A 21672-nucleotide genomic window follows, 5' to 3' on the forward strand; every position below is an offset into this window, starting at 1 on the left:
GGGGAGGCTGAGACTGGGTGTATATAGGGGTGGGGGATAGTGGAGGAGGGGAGGCTGAGACAGGGTGTATATATGGGGGTGGGGGATGGTGGAGGAGGGGGAGACTGAGACTGGGTGTATATAGGGGTGGGGGATGGTGGAGGAGGGGGAGGCTGAGACTGGGTGTATATAGGGGTGGGGGATGGTGGAGTAGGGGGAGGCTGAGACTGGGTGTATATGGGGGTGGGGGATGGTGGAGGAGGGGGAGGCTGAGACTGGGTGTATATAGGGGGTGGGGGATGGTGGAGGAGGGGAAGGCTGAGACTGGGTGTATATAGGGGGTGGGGGATGGTGGAGGAGGGGGAAGGCTGAGACTGGGTGTATATAGGGGTGGGGGATGGTGGAGGAGGGGGAGGCTGAGACTGGGTGTATATGGGGGTGGGTGATGGTGGAGGAGGGGAGGCTGAGACTGGGTGTATATAGGGGTGGGGGATGGTGGAGTAGGGGGAGGCTGAGACTAGGTGTATATAGGGGTGGGGGATGGTGGAGTAGGGGGAGGCTGAGACTGGGTGTATATGGGGGGTGGGGGATGGTGGAGGAGGGGGAGGCTGAGACTGGGTGTATATAGGGGGTGGGGGATAGTGGAGGAGGGGGAGGCTGAGACTGGGTGTATATGGGGGTTGGGGATGGTGGGGGAGGCTGAGACTGGGTGTATATAGGGGTGAGTGATGGTGGAGTAGGGGGAGGCTGAGACTGGGTGTATATGGGGGTGGGGGATGGTGGAGGAGGGGAAGGCTGAGACTGGGTGTATATAGGGGTGGGGGATGGTGGAGGAGGGGAATGCTGAGACTGGGTGTATATAGGGGTGGGGGATGGTGGAGGAGGGGGAGGCTGAGACTGGGTGTATATGGGGGGTGGAGGAGGGGGAGGCTGAAACTGGGTGTATATGGGGTGGGGGATAGTGGAGGAGGGGAAGGCTGAGACGGTGTATATGCGGTGGGGGATAGTGGAGGAGGGGGAGGCTGAGACTGTGTGTATATGGGGGTGGGGGATGGTGGAGGAGGGGAGGACTGAGACTGGGTGTATATGCGGTGGGGGATAGTGGAGGAGGGGGAGGCTGAGACCGGGTGTATATAGGGGTGGGGGATGCTGGAGGAGGGGAGGCTTTAACTGGGTGTATATGGGGTGGGGGATGGTGGAGGAGGGGAAGGCTGAGACTAGGTGTATATAGGGGTGGGGGATGGTGGAGGAGGGTGATGCTGAGACCGGGTGGGGGATGGTGGAGGAGGGGGAGGCTGAGACTGGGTGTATATAGGGGTGGGGGGATGGTGGAGTAGGGGGAGGCTGAGACTGGGTGTATATAGGGGTGGGGGATTGTGGAGGAGGGGGGAGGCTGAGACTGGGTGTATATAGGGGGTGGAGGAGGAGGCTGAGACTGGGTGTATATAGGGGTGGAGGATGGTGGAGGAGGGGGAGGCTGAGACTGGGTGTATATAGGGGTGGAGGATGGTGGAGGAGGGGGGAGGCTGAGACTGGGTGTATATAGGGGGGTGGGGGATAGTGGAGGAGGAGGGGGTGGCTGAGACTGGAGGAGGGGGAGGCTGAGACTGGGTGTGTATGGGGGTGGGGGATGCTGGGGGGAGGCTGAGACTTGGTGTATATAGGGGTGGGGGGTGCTGAGACTGGGTGTATATAGGGGTGGGGGATGGTGGAGGAGGGGGAGGCTGAGACTGGGTGTATATAGGGGTGGGGGATAGTGGAGGAGGGTAAGGCTGAGACTGTGTGTATATAGGGGTGGGGGATAGTGGAGGAGGGGACGGCTCAGACTGGGTGTATATGGGGGGTGGGGGGGTGGTGGAGGAGGGGAGGCTGAGACTGGGTGTATATGGGGGTGGGGGATGGTGGAGGAGGGGAGGCTGAGACTGGGTGTATATGGGGGGTGGGGGATGGTGGAGGAGGGGGAGGCTGAGACTGGGTGTATATAGGGGTGGGGGATGGTGGAGGAGGGGGAGGCTGAGACTGGGTGTATATAGGGGTGGGGGATAGTGGAGGAGGGGGGAGGCTGAGATTGGGTGTATATAGGGGTGGGGGATAGTGGAGGAGGGGGAGGCTGAGACTGGGTGTATATAGGGGTGGAGGAGGAGGTGGCTGAGACTGGGTGTGTACGGGGGTGGGGGAGGTGAAGGCTGAGACTGGGTGTGTATGGGGGGTGGGTGATGGTGGAGGAGGGGAGGCTGAAACTGGGTGTATATAGGGGTGGGGGATGGGGAAGGCTGACACTGGGTGTATATAGGGGTGGGGGATGGTGGAGGAGGGAGAGGCTGAGACTGGGTGTATATGGGGGTGGGGGATAGTGGAGGAGGGGGAGGCTGAGACTGGGTGTATATAGGGGTGGGGGATAGTGGAGGAGGGGAAGGCTGAGACTGGGTGTATATAGGGGTGGGGGATGGTGGAGGAGGGGAAGGCTGAGACTGGGTGTATAGGGGTGGGGGATAGTGGAGGACGGGAAGGCTGAGACTGGGTGTATATAGGGGTGGAGGAGGGGAAGGCTGAGACTGGGTGTATATAGGGGTGGGGGATGGTGGAGGAGGGGAAGGCTGAGACTGGGTGTATATAGGGGTGGGGGATGGTGGAGGAGGGGAAGGCTGAGACTGGGTGTATATAGGGGTGGGGGATGTGGAGGAGCGAGAGGCTGAGACTGGGTGTCTATAGGGGTGGAGGAGGGGAGGCTGAGACTGGGTGTATATAGGGGTGGGGGATGGTGGAGTAGGGGGAGGCTGAGACTGGGTGTATATGGGGGTGGGGGATGGTGGAGGAGGGGGAGGCTGAGACTGGGTGTATATAGGGGTGGGGGATAGTGGAGGAGGGGGAGGCTGAGACTGGGTGTATATAGGGGTGGAGGAGGATGAGACTGGGTGTGTACGGGGGTGGGGGAGGTGAAGGCTGAGACTGGGTGTGTATGGGGGTGGGTGATGGTGGAGGAGGGGAGGCTGAGACTGGGTGTATATAGGGGTGGGGGATGGTGGAGGAGGGGGAGGCTGAGACTGGGTGTATATAGGGGTGGGGGACGGTGGAGGAGGGGGAAGGCTGACACTGGGTGTATATAGGGGTGGGGGATGGTGGAGGAGGGAGAGGCTGAGACTGGGTGTATATGGGGATGGGGGATGGTGGAGGAGGGAGAGGCTGAGACTGGGTGTATATAGGGGTGGGGGACGGTGGAGGAGGGGAATGCTGACACTGGGTGTATATAGGGGTGGGGGATGGAGGAGGGAGAGGCTGAGACTGTGTGTATATAGGGGTAGGGGATAGTGGAGGAGGGGGAGGCTGAGACTGGGTGTATATAGGGGTGGGGGATGGTGGAGGAGGGGGAGGCTGAGACTGGGTGTATATAGGGGTGGGGGATAGTGGAGGAGGGGGAGGCTGAGACTGGGTGTATATAGGGGTGGGGGATGGTGGAGGAGGGAGAGGCTGAGACTGGGTGTATATGGGGGTGGGGGATAGTGGAGGGGGAGGCTTACACAGGGTGTATATAGGGGTGGGGGAGGCTGAGACTGGGTGTATATGGGGGTGGGGGATTGTGGAGGAGGGGGAGGCTGAGACTGGGTGTATATGGGGGTGGGGGATTGTGGAGGAGGGGGAGGCTGAGACTGGGCGTATATAGCGGTGGGGGGTGGTGAAGGATGGGTAGGCTGAGACTGGGTGTATATAGGGGTGGGGGATGGTGGGGGAGACTGAGTGTATATAGTGGTGGGGGATGGTGGAGGAGGGGTAGGCTGAGACTGGGTGTATATAGGGGTTGGGGAATAGTGGAGGAGGGGGAGGCTGAGACTGGGTGTATATGGGGGTGGGGGATTGTGGAGGAGGGGGAGGCTGAGACTGGGTGTATATAGCGGTGGGGGGTGGTGAAGGATGGGTAGGCTGAGACTGGGTGTATATAGGGATGGGGGATGGTGGGGGAGGCTGAGACTGAGTGTATATAGCGGTGAGGGATGGTGGAGGAGGGGTAGGCTGAGACTGGGTGTATATAGGGGGTGGGGGATAGTGGAGGAGGGGGAAGCTGAGTCTGGGTGTATATAGGGGTGGGGGACGGTGGAGGAGGCAGAGGCTGAGACTGGGTGTATATAGGGGTGGGGGATAGTGGAGGAGGGGAAGGCTGAGACTGGGTGTATATAGGGGTGGGGGATGTGGAGGAGCGAGAGGCTGAGACTGGCTGTATATAGGGGTGGAGGAGGGGAGGCTGAGACTGGGTGTATATAGGGGTGGGGGATGGTGGAGTAGGGGGAGGCTGAGACTGGGTGTATATAGGAGGGGGAGGCTGAGACTGGGTGTATATGGGGGTGGGGAGGCTGAGACTGGGTGTATATAGGGGTGGGGGATGGTGGAGGAGGGAGAGGCTGAGATTCGGTGTATATAGGGGTGGGGGACGGTGGAGGAGGGGAAGGCTGACACTGGGTGTATATAGGGGATGGGGGAGGCTGAGACTGGGTGTATATAGGGGTGGGGGATAGTGGAGGAGGGGTAGGCTGAGACTGGGTGTATATGGGGGTGGGGGATGGTGGAGGAGGGGGAGGCTGAGACTGGGTGTATATGGGGGTGGGGGATGGTGGAGGAGGGGGAGGCTGAGACTGGGTGTATATGGGGGTGGAGGAGGGGGAGGCTGAGACTGGGTGTATATAGGGGTGGGGGATAGTGGAGGAGGGGGAGGCTGAGACTGGGTGTATATGGGGGTGGGGGATAGTGGAGGAGGGGGAGGCTGAGACAGGGTGTATATAGGGGTGGGGGATGGTGGAGGAGGGGGAGGCTGAGGACAGGGTGTATATAGCAGGGGGAGGCTGAGACTGGGGTGTATATAGGGGTGGGGGATGGTGGAGGAGGGAGAGGCTGAGATTGGGTGTATATAGGGGTGGGGGACGGTGGAGGAGGGGAAGGCTGACACTGGGTGTATATAGGGGATGGGGGAGGCTGAGACTGGGTGTATATTTTGGGTGGGGGATGGTGGGGGAGGCTGAGACTGGGTGTATATGGGGGTGGAGGAGGGGGAGGCTGAGACTGGGTGTATATAGGGGTGGGGGATAGTGGAGGAGGGGGAGGCTGAGACTGGGTGTATATGGGGGTGGGGGATAGTGGAGGAGGGGGAGGCTGAGACAGGGTGTATATAGCGGTGGAGGAGGGGGAGGCTGAGACAGGGGTGTATATAGGGGTGGGGGGATAGTGGAGGCTGAGACTGGGTGTATATAGGGGTGGGGGATAGTGGAGGAGGGGAAGGCTGTGACTGGGTGTATATAGGGGTGGGGGGATGGTGGAGGAGGGGAAGGCTGAGACTGGGTGTATATAGGGGTGGGGGATAGTGGAGGAGGGGAAGACTGAGACTGGGTGTATATAGGGGTGGGGGATGGTGGAGGAGGGAGAGGCTGAGACTGGGTGTATATGGGGATGGGGGATGATGGAGGAGGGAGAGGCTGAGACTGGGTGTATATAGGGGTGGGGGGACGGTGGAGGAGGGGAATGCTGACACTGGGTGTATATAGGGGTGGGGGATGGAGGAGGGAGAGGCTGAGACTGTATATAGGGGTAGGGGATAGTGGAGGAGGGGGAGGCTGAGACTGGGTGTATATAGGGGTGGAGGAGGGGGAGGCTGAGACTGGGTGTATATAGGGGTGGGGATAGTGGAGGAGGGGGAGGCTGAGACTGGGTGTATATAGGGGTGGGGGACGGTGGAGGAGGGGGAAGGCTGACACTTGGTGTATATAGGGGTGGGGGATGGTGGAGGAGGGAGAGGCTGAGACTGGGTGTATATGGGGATGGGGGATGGTGGAGGAGGGAGAGGCTGAGACTGGGTGTATATAGGGGTGGGGGATGGTGGAGGAGGGGGAAGGCTGACACTGGGTGTATATAGGGATGGTGGAGGAGGGGGAGGCTGAGACTGGGTGTATATAGGGGTGGGGATAGTGGAGGAGGGGGAGGCTGAGACTGGGTGTATATAGGGGTGGGGGATGGTGGAGGAGGGAGAGGCTGAGACTGAGTGTATATGGGGGTGGGGGATAGTGGAGGGGGAGGCTTAGACAGGGTGTATATAGGGGTGGGGGGATGGTGGGGGAGGCTGAGACTGGGTGTATATGGGGGTGGGGGATTGTGGAGGAGGGGGGAGGCTGAGACTGGGTGTATATAGCGGTGGGGGGGTGGTGGAGGATGGGTAGGCTGAGACTGGGTGTATATAGGGGGGTGGGGGATAGTGGAGGAGGGGGAGGCTGAGACTGGGTGTATATAGGGGTGGGGGATGGTGTAGGAGGGGGAGGCTGAGACTGGGTGTATATAGGGGTGGGGGATTGTGGAGGAGGGGAAGGCTGAGACTGGGTGTATATGGGGGTGAGGGATAGGCTGAGACTGGGTGTATATAGGGGTGGGGTATAGTGGAGGAGGGGGAGGATGAGACTGGGTGTATATAGGGGTTGGGGATGGTGGAGGAGGGGAAGGCTGAGACTGGGTGTATATAGGGGTGGGGGATGGTGGAGGAGGGGAAGGCTGAGACTGGGTGTATATAGGGGTGGGGGATGGTGGAGGAGGGGAAGGCTGAGACTGGGTGTATATAGGGGTGGGGGATGTGGAGGAGCGAGAGGCTGAGACTGGCTGTATATAGGGGTGGAGGAGGGGAGGCTGAGACTGGGTGTATATAGGGGTGGGGGATGGTGGAGTAGGGAGAGGCTGAGACTGGGTGTATATAGGAGGGGGAGGCTGAGACTGGGTGTATATGGGGGTGGGGGATGGTGGAGGAGGGGGAGCCTGAGACTGGGTGTATATAGGGGTGGGGGATAGTGGAGGAGGGGGAGGCTGAGACTGGGTATATATAGGGGTGGAGGAGGGGGAGGCTGAGACTGGGTATATATAGGGGTGGGGGATAGTGGAGGAGGGGGAGGCTGAGACTGGGTATATATAGGGGTGGGGGATAGTGGAGGAGGGGGAGGCTGAGACTGGGTGTATATAGGGGTGGAGGAGGCTGAGACTGGGTGTGTACGGGGGTGGGGGAGGTGAAGGCTGAGACTGGGTGTGTATGGGGGTGGGGGATGGTGGAGGTGGGGGAGGCTGAGACTGGGTGTATATAGGGGTGGGGTACGGTGGAGGAGGGGGAAGGCTGACACTGGGTGTATATAGGGGTGGGGGATGGTGGAGGAGGGAGAGGCTGAGACTGGGTGTATATCGGGGTGGGGGATGGTGGAGGAGGGGTAGGCTGAGTCTGGGTGTATATGGGGTGGGGGATCGTGGAGGAGGGGGAGGCTGAGACTGGGTGTATATGGGGGTGGGGGACGGTGGAGGAGGGGGAAGGCTGACACTGGGTGTATATAGGGGTGGGGGATGGTGGAGGATGGAGAGGCTGAGACTGGGTGTGTATGGGGGTGGGGGATGGTGGAGGAGGGGTAGGCTGACTGGGTGTATATGGGGTGGGGGATCGTGGAGGAGGGGGAGGCTTAGACTGGGTGTATATGGGGGTGGGGGATGGTGGAGGAGGGGAAGGCTGAGACTGGGTGTATATAGGGGTGGGGGATGGTGGAGGAGGGGGGCTGAGACTGGGTGTATATGGGGGTGGAGGAGGGGAAGGCTGAGACTGGGTGTATATAGGGGTGGGGGATGGTGGAGAAGGGGAGGCTGAGACTGGGTGTATATGGGGGTTGGGGATGGTGGAGGAGGGAGTGGATTAGACTGGGTGTATATAGGGGTGGGGGATGGTGGAGGAGGGGGAGGCTGAGACTGGGTGTATATAGAGGTGGGGGATGGTGGAGTAGGGGGAGGCTGAGACTGGGTGTATATAGGAGGGGAGGGTGAGACTGGGTGTATTTGGGGGTGGGGGATGGTGGAGGAGGGGGAGGCTGAGACTGGGTGTATTTGGGGGTGGGGGGATGGTGGAGGAGGGGGAGGCTGAGACTGGGTGTATATGGGGGTGGGGGATGGTGGAGGAGGGGGAGGCTGAGACTGGGTGTATATGGGGGTGGGGGATGGTGGAGGAGGGGGAGGCTGAGACTGGGTGTATATGGGGGTGGGGGATAGTAGAGGAGGGGGAGGCTGAGACTTGGTGTGTACGGGGGTGGGGGAGGGGAAGGCTGAGACTGGGTGTGTATGGGGGTGGGGGGGTGGTGGAGGAGGGGTAGGCTGAGACTGGGTGTATATGGGGGTGGGGGGGTGGTGGAGGAGGGGTAGGCTGAGTCTGGGTGTATATGGGGTGGGGGATCGTGGAGGAGGGGGAGGCTGAGACTGGGTGTATATAGGGGGTGGGGGATAGTGGAGGAGGGGGTGGGGGGATAGTGGAGGAGGGGGAGGCTGAGACTGGGTGTATATAGGGGTGGGGGATGGTGTAGGAGGGGGAGGCTGAGACTGGGTGTATATAGGGGTCGGGGACGGTGGAGGAGGGGAAGGCTGAGACTGGGTGTATATGGGGGTGGGGGATGGTGGAGGAGGGAGAGGCTGAGACTGGGTGTATATAGGGGTGGGGGATAGTGGAGGAGGGGGAGGCTGAGACTGGGTGTATATAGGGGTGGGGGATGGTGGAGGAGGGGGAGGCTGAGACTGGGTGTATATAGGGGTGGGGGATAGTGGAGGAGGGGAAGGCTGAGACTGGGTGTCTATAGGGGTGGGGGATAGTGGAGGAGGGGGGAGGCTGAGACTGGGTGTATATAGGGGTGGGGGATGGTGGAGGAGGGAGAGGCTGAGACTGGGTGTATATGGGGGTGGGGGACAGTGGAGGAGGGGGAGGCTTAGGGTGTATATAGGGGTGGGGGATGGTGGGGGAGGCTGAGACTGGGTGTATATAGGGGTGGGGGATAGTGAAGGAAGGGGAGGCTGAGACTGGGTGTATATGGGGGTGGGGGATTGTGGAGGAGGGGGAGGCTGAGACTGGGTGTATATAGCGGTGGGGGGGTGGTGAAGGATGGGTAGGCTGAGACTGGGTGTATATGGGGGTGGGGGGATGGTGGGGGAGGGAGAGGCTGAGACTGGGTGTATATAGGGGTGGGGGATGGTGGAGGAGGGGGGCTGAGACTGGGTGTATATGGGGGTGGAGGAGGGGAAGGCTGAGACTGGGTGTATATAGGGGTGGGGGATGGTGGAGAAGGGGAGGCTGAGACTGGGTGTATATGGGGGTTGGGGATGGTGGAGGAGGGAGTGGATTAGACTGGGTGTATATAGGGGTGGGGGATGGTGGAGGAGGGGGAGGCTGAGACTGGGTGTATATAGAGGTGGGGGATGGTGGAGTAGGGGGAGGCTGAGACTGGGTGTATATAGGAGGGGAGGGTGAGACTGGGTGTATTTGGGGGGTGGGGGATGGTGGAGGAGGGGGAGGCTGAGACTGGGTGTATTTGGGGGTGGGGGATGGTGGAGGAGGGGGAGGCTGAGACTGGGTGTATATGGGGGTGGGGGATGGTGGAGGAGGGGGAGGCTGAGACTGGGTGTATATGGGGGTGGGGGATGGTGGAGGAGGGGGAGGCTGAGACTGGGTGTATATGGGGGTGGGGGATAGTAGAGGAGGGGGGAGGCTGAGACTTGGTGTGTACGGGGGTGGGGGAGGGGAAGGCTGAGACTGGGTGTGTATGGGGGTGGGGGGGTGGTGGAGGAGGGGTAGGCTGAGACTGGGTGTATATGGGGGTGGGGGGTGGTGGAGGAGGGGTAGGCTGAGTCTGGGTGTATATGGGGTGGGGGATCGTGGAGGAGGGGGAGGCTGAGACTGGGTGTATATAGGGGGTGGGGGGATAGTGGAGGAGGGGGGTGGGGGATAGTGGAGGAGGGGGAGGCTGAGACTGGGTGTATATAGGGGTGGGGGATGGTGTAGGAGGGGGAGGCTGAGACTGGGTGTATATAGGGGTCGGGGACGGTGGAGGAGGGGAAGGCTGAGACTGGGTGTATATGGGGGTGGGGGATGGTGGAGGAGGGAGAGGCTGAGACTGGGTGTATATAGGGGTGGGGGATAGTGGAGGAGGGGGAGGCTGAGACTGGGTGTATATAGGGGTGGGGGATGGTGGAGGAGGGGGAGGCTGAGACTGGGTGTATATAGGGGTGGGGGATAGTGGAGGAGGGGAAGGCTGAGACTGGGTGTCTATAGGGGTGGGGGATAGTGGAGGAGGGGGAGGCTGAGACTGGGTGTATATAGGGGTGGGGGATGGTGGAGGAGGGAGAGGCTGAGACTGGGTGTATATGGGGGTGGGGGACAGTGGAGGAGGGGGAGGCTTAGGGTGTATATAGGGGTGGGGGATGGTGGGGGAGGCTGAGACTGGGTGTATATAGGGGTGGGGGATAGTGAAGGAAGGGGAGGCTGAGACTGGGTGTATATGGGGGTGGGGGATTGTGGAGGAGGGGGAGGCTGAGACTGGGTGTATATAGCGGTGGGGGGTGGTGAAGGATGGGTAGGCTGAGACTGGGTGTATATGGGGGTGGGGGATGGTGGGGGAGGGAGAGGCTGAGACTGGGTGTATATGGGGGTGGGGGACAGTGGAGGAGGGGGAGGCTTAGGGTGTATATAGGGGTGGGGGATGGTGGGGGAGGCTGAGACTGGGTGTATATAGGGGTGGGGGATAGTGAAGGAAGGGGAGGCTGAGACTGGGTGTATATGGGGGTGGGGGATTGTGGAGGAGGGGGAGGCTGAGACTGGGTGTATATAGCGGTGGGGGGTGGTGAAGGATGGGTAGGCTGAGACTGGGTGTATATGGGGGTGGGGGATGGTGGGGGAGGCTGAGACTGGGTGTATATAGGGGTGGGGGATGGTGTAGGAGGGGGAGGCTGAGACTGGGTGTATATAGGGGTGGGGGACGGTGGAGGAGGGGAAGGCTGAGACTGGGTGTATATGGGGGTGTGGGATGGTGGAGGAGGGAGACGCTGAGACTGGGTGTATATAGGGGTGGGGATGGTGGAGGAGGGGGAGGCTGAGACTGGGTGTATATAGGGGTGGAGGAGGGGAGGCTGAGACTGGGTGTATTTAGGGGTGGAGGAGGGGAGGCTGAGACTGGGTGTGTATATAGGGGTGGGGGATAGTGGAGGAGGGGGGGAAAGGCTGAGACTGGGTGTATATAGGGGTGGGGGATTGTGGAGGAGGGGGGGGGAGGCTGAGAATGGGTGTATATAGGGGGATGTAGGAGGGGAAGGCTCAGACTCGGTGTATATAGGGGGTGGAGGAGGGGGAGGCTGAGACTGGGTGTATATGGGGGTGGGGGATGGTGGAGGAGGGGAGGCTGAGACTGGGTGTATATAGGGGTGGGGGATAGTGGAGGAGGGGAGGCTGAGACAGGGTGTATATATGTGGTGGGGGATGGTGGAGGAGGGGGAGACTGAGACTGGGTGTATATAGGGGTGGGGGATGGTGGAGGAGGGGGAGGCTGAGACTGGGTGTATATAGGGGTGGGGGATGGTGGAGTAGGGGGAGGCTGAGACTGGGTGTATATGGGGGTGGGGGATGGTGGAGGAGGGGGAGGCTGAGACTGGGTGTATATAGGGGGTGGGGGATGGTGGAGGAGGGGAAGGCTGAGACTGGGTGTATATAGGGGGTGGGGGATGGTGGAGGAGGGGAAGGCTGAGACTGGGTGTATATAGGGGTGGGGGATGGTGAAGGAGGGGGAGGCTGAGACTGGGTGTATATGGGGGTGGGTGATGGTGGAGGAGGGGAGGCTGAGACTGGGTGTATATAGGGGTGGGGGATGGTGGAGTAGGGGGAGGCTGAGACTAGGTGTATATAGGGGTGGGGGATGGTGGAGTAGGGGGAGGCTGAGACTGGGTGTATATAGGGGGTGGGGGATAGTGGAGGAGGGGGAGGCTGAGACTGGGTGTATATGGGGGTTGGGGATGGTGGGGGAGGCTGAGACTGGGTGTATATAGGGGTGAGTGATGGTGGAGTAGGGGGAGGCTGAGACTGGGTGTATATGGGGGTGGGGGATGGTGGAGGAGGGGAAGGCTGAGACTGGGTGTATATAGGGGTGGGGGATGGTGGAGGAGGGGAATGCTGAGACTGGGTGTATATAGGGGTGGGGGATGGTGGAGGAGGGGGAGGCTGAGACTGGGTGTATATGGGGGTGGAGGAGGGGGAGGCTGAAACTGGGTGTATATGGGGTGGGGGATAGTGGAGGAGGGGAAGGCTGAGACTGGGTGTATATGGGGTGGGGGATAGTGGAGGAGGGGAGGCTGAGACTTTGTGTATATAGGGGTGGGGGATGCTGGAGGAGGGGAGGCTGAAACTGGGTGTATATGGGGTGGGGGATAGTGGAGGAGGGGAAGGCTGAGACGGTGTATATGCGGTGGGGGATAGTGGAGGAGGGGGAGGCTGAGACTGTGTGTATATGGGGGTGGGGGATGGTGGAGGAGGGGAGGACTGAGACTGGGTGTATATGCGGTGGGGGATAGTGGAGGAGGGGGAGGCTGAGACCGGGTGTATATAGGGGTGGGGGATGCTGGAGGAGGGGAGGCTTTAACTGGGTGTATATGGGGTGGGGGATGGTGGAGGAGGGGAAGGCTGAGACTAGGTGTATATAGGGGTGGGGGATGGTGGAGGAGGGGGAGGCTGAGACTGGGTGTATATAGCGGTGGGGGATGGTGGAGGAGGGGGAGGCTGAGACTGGGTGTATGTAGGGGTTGGGGATGGTGGAGGAGGGGATGGCTGAGACTGGGTGTATATAGGGGTGGGGGATGGTGGAGGAGGGTGATGCTGAGACCGGGTGGGGGATGGTGGAGGAGGGGGAGGCTGAGACTGGGTGTATATAGGGGTGGGGGATGGTGGAGTAGGGGGAGGCTGAGACTGGGTGTATATAGGGGTGGGGGATTGTGGAGGAGGGAGGAGGCTGAGACTGGGTGTATATAGGGGTGGAGGATGGTGGAGGAGGGGGAGGCTGAGACTGGGTGTATATAGGGGTGTTGGAGGGGGAGGCTGAGACTGGGTGTATATAGGGGGTGGGGGATAGTGGAGGAGGAGGGGTGGCTGAGACTGGAGGAGGGGGAGGCTGAGACTGGGTGTGTATGGGGGTGGGGGATGCTGGGGGAGGCTGAGACTTGGTGTATATAGGGGTGGGGGGTGCTGAGACTGGGTGTATATAGGGGTGGGGGATGGTGGAGGAGGGGGAGGCTGAGACTGGGTGTATATAGGGGTGGGGGATAGTGGAGGAGGGGAAGGCTGAGACTGTGTGTATATAGGGGTGGGGGATAGTGGAGGAGGGGACGGCTCAGACTGGGTGTATTTGGGGGTGGGGGGTGGTGGAGGAGGGGAGGCTGAGACTGGGTGTATATGGGGGTGGGGGATGGTGGAGGAGGGGAGGCTGAGATGGGTGTATATAGGGGTGGGGGATAGTGGAGGAGGGGAAGGCTGAGACTGGGTGTATATAGGGGTGGGGGATGGTGGAGTAGGGGGTGGCTGAGACTGGGTGTATATAGGGGTGGGGGATGGTGGAGTAGGGGGAGGCTGAGACTGGGTGTATATAGGGGTGGGGGATGGTGGAGGAGGGGAAGGCTGAGACTGGGTGTATATAGGGGTGGAGGAGGGGGAGGCTGAGACTGGGTGTATATGGGGGTGGGGGATGTTGGAGGATGGGGAGGCTGAGACCGGGTGTATATAGGGGTGGGGGATGGTGGAGGAGGGGAAGGCTGAGGCTGGGTGTATATGTGGGTGGAGGAGGGGGAGGCTGAGACTGGGTGTATATAGGGGTGGGGGATGGTGGAGTAGGGGGAGCCTGAGACTGGGTGTATATAGGGGTGGGAGATGGTGGAGTAAGGGGAGGCTGAGACTGGGTGTATATGGGGGGTGGGGGATGGTGGAGGAGGGGGAGGCTGAGACCGGGTGTATAATAGGGGTGGGGGATGGTGGAGGAGGGGAAGGCTGAGGCTGGGTGTATATGGGGGTGGAGGAGGGGGAGGCTGAGACTGAGTGTATATGGGGGTGGGGATGGTGGAGGAGGGGGAGGCTGAGACTGGGTGTATATGGGGGTGGAGGAGGGGGAGGCTGAGACTGGGTGTATATAGGGGTGGAGGAGGGGGAGGCTGTTACTCGGTGTATATAGGGGTTGGGGATAGTGCAGAAGGGGGAGGCTGACACTGGGTGTATATGGGGGTGGGGGATGGTGGAGGAGGGGAAGGCTGGGTGTATATGGGGGTGGGGGATGGTGGAGGAGGAGAGGGCTGATACTGGGTGTATGTAGGGGTGGGGGATGCTGGAGGAAGGGAGGTTGAAACTGGGTGTATATGGGGTGGGGGATGCTGCAGGAGGGGAGGCTGAAACTGGGTGTATATGGGGTGGGGGATAGTGGAGGAGGGGGAAGGCTGAGACTGGGTGTATATGCGGTGGGGGATGGTGGAGGAGGGGGAGGCTGAGACTGGGTGTATATAGGGGTGGGGGATAGTGGAGGAGTGGAAGGCTGAGACTGGGTGTATATAGGGGTGGGGGATTTTGGAGGAGGGGAAGGCTGAGAGTGGGTGTATATACGGGTGGGGGATTTTGGAGGAGGGGAAGGCTGAGACCGGGTGTATATAGGGGTTGGGGATGGTGGAGGAGGGGGAGGCTGAGACTGGGTGTATATAGGGGTGGAGGAGGGGGAGATTTAGTCTGGGTATATATATGTGGTGGGGGATACTGGAGGAGCGGGAGGCAGTATTACAGTGAATATATGGCTTATACACCAGTTGCTGGGTGGATTTTGTTTTGCAGAGGAGGAAGAGGTGGATAAAATGATGGAACAGAAGCTACGGGATGAACAGGAGAGAAGGAGAAAGAAGGAGATGGAGGAGAGGATGTCTCTGGAGGAGACACGAGAGCAGGTAATGGAGCTCTGGCGAGAGAGCGTTAATCACCCACTATATGTTGTCACTACTTTTAATTAGCTTGTTACACTCCCAGCGTCTCCATAGTCACACATCTGAGGACTGTTGGGTTGTACTAAGGAGCTTAGCGACTGTCGCCCCGGCGACAGTAGGATACTACCATAGCTTGCCACCTTTCAAACAGTTGGGTGGAGGTGCTGGCACTTACTGGCGGAAGCTGTGTGGTTGGTGGGCATATTGGCACTGGCAGAAGTGGTGTATGGGTGGTGGTGGTGCCGGCTGGCGGAAACTGGTTGGTGGGAGTATTGGCACTTGCTAGCTGGCGAAAGTTATGTATAGATAGCACAAGTGGAGGTGCTGGCTGGTAGAAGTTATGTAGAGGATGATACAAGTGGAGGTGCTGGCTGGTAGAAGTTATATAGAGGATGATACAAGTGGAGGTGCTGGCTGGTGGAATTTATGTGTAGATGATACAAGTGGAGGTGCTGGCTGGAAGAAGTTATATAGAGGATGATACAAGTGGAGGTGCTGGCTGGTGGAAGTTTATGTATAGATGATACAACTGGAGGTGCTGGCTGTAGAAGTTATGTATAGATGATACAAGTGGAGGTGCTTGCTGGTAGAAGTTATATAGAGGATGATACAAGTGGAGGTGCTTGCTGGTAGAAGTTATATAGAGGATGATACAAGTGGAGTTGCTGGCTGGTAGAAGTTATGTAGAGGATGATACAAGTGGAGGTGCTGGCTGGTAGAAGTTATGTATAGATGATACAAGTGGAGGTGCTGGCTGGTGGAAGTTATGTATAGATGATACAAGTGGAGGTGCTGGTGGAAGTTTATGTATAGATGATACAAGTGGAGGTGCTGGCTGTAGAAGATATGTAGAGGATGATACTAATGGAGGTGCTGGCTGTAGAAGATATGTAGAGGATGATACAAGTGGAGGTGCTGGCTTGTAGAAGTTAATAATAGATGATACAAGTGGAGGTGCTGGCTGGTAGAAGTTATATAGAGGATGATACAAGTGGAGATGCTGGCTGGTAGAAGTTATGTAGAGGATGATACAAGTGGAAGTGCTGGCTGGTAGAAGTTATGTATAGATGATACAAGTGGAGGTGCTGGTAGAAGTTATGTAGAGGATGATACAAGTGGAGGTGCTGGCTGGTGGATGTTATGTATAGATGATACAAGTGGAGGTGCTGGCTGGTGGAAGTTATGTATAGATGATACAAGTGGAGGTGCTGGCTGGTAGAAGTTATGTATAGATGATACAAGTGGAGGTGCTGGCTGGTAGAAGTTATGTATAGATGATACAAGTGGAGGTGCTGGCTGTAGAAGATATGTAGAGGATGATTCAAGTGGAGGTGCTAGCTTGTAGAAGTTAATAATAGATGATACAAGTGGAGGTGCTGGCTGGTAGAAGTTATGTATAGATTATACAAGTGGAGGTGCTGGCTTGTGGAAGTTATGTAGAGGATGATATAAGTGGAGGTGCTGGCTTGTAGAAGTTAGTAATAGATGATACAAGTGGAGGTGCTGGCTGGTTGAAGTTATATATTGATGATACAAGTGGAGGTGTTGGCAGGTAGAAGTTATGTATAGATGATATAAGTGGAGGTGCTGGCTGGTAGAAGTTATGTAGAGGATGATACAAGTGGAGGTGCTGGCTGGTGGAAGTTATGTAGAGGATGATACAAGTGGAGGTGCTGGCTGGTAGAAGTTATGTAGACGATACAAGTGGAGGTGCTGGCTGGTGGAATTTATGTGTAGATGATACAAGTGGAGGTGCTGGCTGGTAGAAGTTATGTAGAGGATGATACAAGTGGAGGTGCTGGCTGGTAGAAGTTATATAGAGGATGATTCAAGTGGAGGTGCTGGCTGGTAGAAGTTATGTAGAGGATGATACAAGTGGAGGTGTGGGCTGGTAGAAGTTATGTATAGATGATACAAGTGGAGGTGCTGGCTGGTGGAAGTTATGTATATATGATACAAGTGGAGGTGCTGGCTGGTGGAAGTTTATTGATAGATGATACAAGTGGAGGTGCTGGCTGTAGAAGATATGTAGAGGATGATATAAGTGGAGGTGCTGGCTTGTAGAAGTTAGTAATAGATGATACAAGTGGAGGTGCTGGCTGGTTGAAGTTATGTATAGATGATACAAGTGGAGATGCTGGCTGGTAGAAGTTATGTAGAGGATGATACAAGTGGAGGTGCTGGCTGGTGGATGTTTTGTATAGATGATATAAGTGGAAGTGCTGGCTGGTGGAAGTTATATAGAGGATGATACATGTGGAGGTGCTGGCTGGTGGAAGTTATGTAGAGGATGATACAAGTGGAGGTGCTGGCGGGTAGAAGTTATGTAGAGGATGATACAAGTGGAGGTGCTGGCTGGTAGAAGTTATGTAGAGGATGATACAAGTGGAGGTGCTGGCTGGTAGAAGTTATGTAGAGGATGATACAAGTGGAGGTGCTGGCTGGTAGAAGTTATGTATAGATGATACAAGTGGAGGTGCTGGCTGGTAGAAGTTATGTATAGATGATACAAGTGAAGGTGCTGGCTGGTGGAAGTTATGTATAGATGATACAAGTGGAGGTGCTGGCTGGTAGAAGTTATGTATAGATGATACAAGTGGAGGTGCTGGCTGGTGGAAGTTATGTATAGATGATACAAGTGGAGGTGCTGGCGGGTAGAAGTTATTTATAGATGATACAAGTGAGGTGCTGGCTGGTGGAAGTTATGTATAGACGATACAAGTGGAGGTGCTGGCTGGTAGAAGTTATGTATAGATGATACAAGTGGAGGTGCTGGCTGGTGGAAGTTATGTATAGATGATACAAGTGGAGGTGCTGGCTGGTAGAAGTTATGTATAGATGATACAAGTGGAGGTGCTGGCTGGTGGAAGTTATGTATAGATGATACAAGTGGAGGTGCTGGCTGGTAGAAGTTATGTATAGATGATACAAGTGGAGGTGCTGGCAGGTAGAAGTTATTTATAGATGATACAAGTGAGGTGCTGGCTGGTGGAAGTTATGTATAGATGATACAAGTGGAGGTGCTGGCTGGTAGAAGTTATGTATAGATGATACAAGTGGAGGTGCTGGCTGGTGGAAGTTATGTAGAGGATGATACATGTGGAGGTGCTGGCTGGTAGACGTTATGTAGAGGATGATACTAGTGGAGGTGCTGGCTGTAGAAGATATGTAGAGGATGATACAAGTGGAGGTGCTGGCTGGTAGAAGTTAGATGATACAAGTGGAGGTGCTGGCTGGTAGAAGTTATATATAGATGATACAAGTGGAGGTGCTGGCTGGTAGAAGTTATATAGAGGATGATACATGTGGAGGTGCTGGCTGGTGGATGTTATGTATAGATGATACAAGTGGAGGTGCTGGCTGGTAGAAGTTATGTATAGATGATACAAGTGGAGGTGCTGGCTGGTAGAAGTTATGTATAGATGATACAAGTGGAGGTGCTGGCTGGTGGAAGTTATGTATAGATGATACAAGTGGAGGTGCTGGCTGGTAGAAGTTATGTATAGATGATACAAGTGGAGGTGCTGGCTGGTGGAAGTTATGTATAGATGATACAAGTGGAGGTGCTGGCGGGTAGAAGTTATTTATAGATGATACAAGTGAGGTGCTGGCTGGTGGAAGTTATGTATTGACGATACAAGTGGAGGTACTGGCTGGTAGAAGTTATGTAGAGGATGATACAAGTGGAGGTGCCTGCTGGTAGAAGTTATGTAGAGGATGATACAAGTGGAGGTGCTGGCTGGTAGAAGTTATGTAGAGGATGATACAAGTGGAGGTGCTGGCTGGTAGAAGTTATGTATAGATGATACAAGTGGAGGTGCTGGCTGGTAGAAGTTATGTATAGATGATACAAGTGGAGGTGCTGGCTGGTAGAAGTTATGTATAGATGATACAAGTGGAGGTGCTGGCTGGTGGAAGTTATGTATAGATGATACAAGTGGAGGCGCTGGTGGAAGTTATGTATAGATGATACAAGTGGAGGTGCTGGCTGGTGGAAGTTATGTATAGATGATACAAGTGGAGGTGCTGGCTGGCAGACGTTTCTATTCGGGAAGGATGGCAGCGCCGTCAGACGGCTGCGTCGGACGTGATAGTACTTCTAGGGGTAAATTTACTAAAGTGAGAGTTTATTTGGCATGCTGCATCTGTATTAGTAGCTCTTCTGCTGTCTTCTATTCAGAGGTATTGCGCTGATATTTTAATTATGATTTTAATCTCATGAGATTATATGATAATGGATGTATAATGCAAATGGTTTTTTTTTCTTTAGTTTTTGAGGTTTATGGGGGGTGGGGGGATTATGTTTTTGTGTATTGGGTTCTGTGTTTTGTTATGGAAACCAAAACTTTTAAATAAATAAACTCAATTTAAAAAAAAAAAAAAGTGAGAGTTTGTAGAAGAGATGTTGCCCATAGCAACCAATCAGAGTCTAGCTATTATCTTCTAGAAGGTGCTAGTAAAATGTTAAGTTGAATTTGATTGGTTGCTATGGGCAACATTCTTCTACAAACTCTCACTTTAGTAATTTTACCCCTTAGTGTAATCTCGTATATGATCAGTGTGTATATACATCATAGTATTATATCCAAGTCACTGATAACAGTGTCTATATACATCATAGTATTATATCCAAGTCACTGATAACAGTCTATATACATCATAGTATTATATCCAAGTCACTGATACCAGTGTGTATATACATCATAGTATTATATCCAAGTCACTGATACCAGTGTCTATATACATCATAGTATTATATCCAAGTCACTGACACCAGTGTCTATATACATCATAGTATTATATCCAAGTCACTGACACCAGTGTCTATATACATCATAGTATTATATCCAAGTCACTGATAACAGTGTATATATACATCATAGTATTATATCCAAGTCACTGATAACAGTGTATATACATCATAGTATTATATCCAAGTCACTGATAACAGTGTATATACATCATAGTATTATATCCAAGTCACTGATAACAGTGTATATATACATCATAGTATTATATCCAAGTCACTGATAACAGTGTATATACATCATAGTATTATATCCAAGTCACTGATACCAGTGTATATACATTATAGTACTATATCCAAGTCACTGATAACAGTATGTATATACATCATAGTATTATATCCAAGTCACTGATAACAGTGTGTACATACATCATAGTATTATATACAAGTCACTGACACTAGTGTCTATATACATCATAGTATTATATCCAAGTCACTGATAACAGTGTGTGGATACATCATAGTATTATATCCAAGTCACTGACACTAGTGTCTATATACATCATAGTATTATATCCAAGTCACTGATAACAGTGTATATACATCATAGTACTATATTCAAGTCACTGATAACAGTATGTATATACATCATAGTATTATATCCAAGTCACTGACACTAGTGTCTATATACATCATAGTATTATATCCAAATCATTGATAACAGTGTGTATAAACATCATAGTATTATATCCAAGTCACTGATACCAGTGTGTGTATACATCATAGTATTATATCCAAGTCACTGATAACAGTGTGTATAATACATCATAGTATTATATCTAAGTCACTGACACCATTGTCTATATACATCATAGTATTATATCCAAGTCACTGATAACAGTGTGTACATACATCATAGTATTATATCCAAGTCACTGATAACAGTGTCTATATACATCATAGTATTATAGCCAAGTCACTGACACCAGTGTCTATATACATCATAGTATTATATCCAAGTCACTGATACCAGTGTATATATACATCATAGTATTATATCCAAGTCACTGATAACAGTGTATATATACATCATAGTATTATATCCAAGTCACTGACACCAGTGTCTATATACATCATAGTATTATATCCAAGTCACTGATACCAGTGTATATATACATCATAGTATTATATCCAAGTCACTGATACCAGTGTGTATATACATCATAGTATTATATCCAAGTCACTGATAACAGTGTCTATATACATCATAGTATTATATCCAAGTCACTGATACCAGTGTGTATATACATCATAGTACTATATCCAAGTCACTGATACCAGTGTGTATATACATCATAGTATTATATCCAAGTCACTGATAACAGTGTGTATATACATCATAGTATTATATCCAAGTCACTGATAACAGTGTGTATATACATCATAGTACTATATCCAAGTCACTCATACCAGTGTGTGTATATATACATCATAGTATTACATCCAAGTCACTGATAACAGTGTCTATATACATCATAGTATTATATCCAAGTCACTGATACCAGTGTATATATACATCATAGTATTATATCCAAGTCACTGATAACAGTGTATATACATCATAGTACTATATCCAAGTCACTGATAACAGTGTCTATATACATCATAGTATTATATCCAAGTCACTGATAACAGTATGTATATACATCATAGTATTATATCCAAGTCACTGATAAGTGTATATATACATCATAGTATTATATCCAAGTCACTGATAACAGTGTGTATATACATCATAGTATTATATACAAGTCACTGACACTAGTGTCTATATACATCATAGTATTATATCCAAGTCACTGATAACAGTGTCTATATACATCATAGTATTATATCCAAGTCACTGATAACAGTATGTATATACATCATAGTATTATATCCAAGTCACTGATACCAGTGTCTATATACATCATAGTATTATATCCAAGTCACTGATACCAGTGTGTGTATATATACATCATAGTATTATATCCAAGTCACTGATACCAGTGTCTATATACATCATAGTATTATATCCAAGTCACTGATAACAGTGTATATATACATCATAGTATTATATCCAAGTCACTGATACCAGTGTGTGT

The 21672-nt window shown here is 53.9% G+C and overlaps 1 protein-coding gene across 1 annotated transcript in view; it reads left to right on the forward strand.

The window, feature by feature from the left end:
- Nucleotides 1–14620: 14620 nt before the first annotated feature.
- Nucleotides 14621–21672, forward strand: part of GPS2 (G protein pathway suppressor 2) — a 104734-nt gene continuing 97682 nt past the window's right edge. The window contains exon 1 of the mRNA XM_088462529.1: nt 14621–14745. Within this exon, the coding sequence (XP_088318655.1) occupies nt 14656–14745 (90 nt within the window). The 5' untranslated portion in view covers nt 14621–14655. The remainder of the gene's footprint in view (nt 14746–21672) is intronic.

The sequence above is a fragment of the Taudactylus pleione genome, unplaced genomic scaffold, assembly GCF_031769625.1.
Source record: "Taudactylus pleione unplaced genomic scaffold, aTauple2 ptg001263l, whole genome shotgun sequence".
NCBI classification, from domain to species: Eukaryota; Metazoa; Chordata; class Amphibia; order Anura; family Myobatrachidae; genus Taudactylus; species Taudactylus pleione.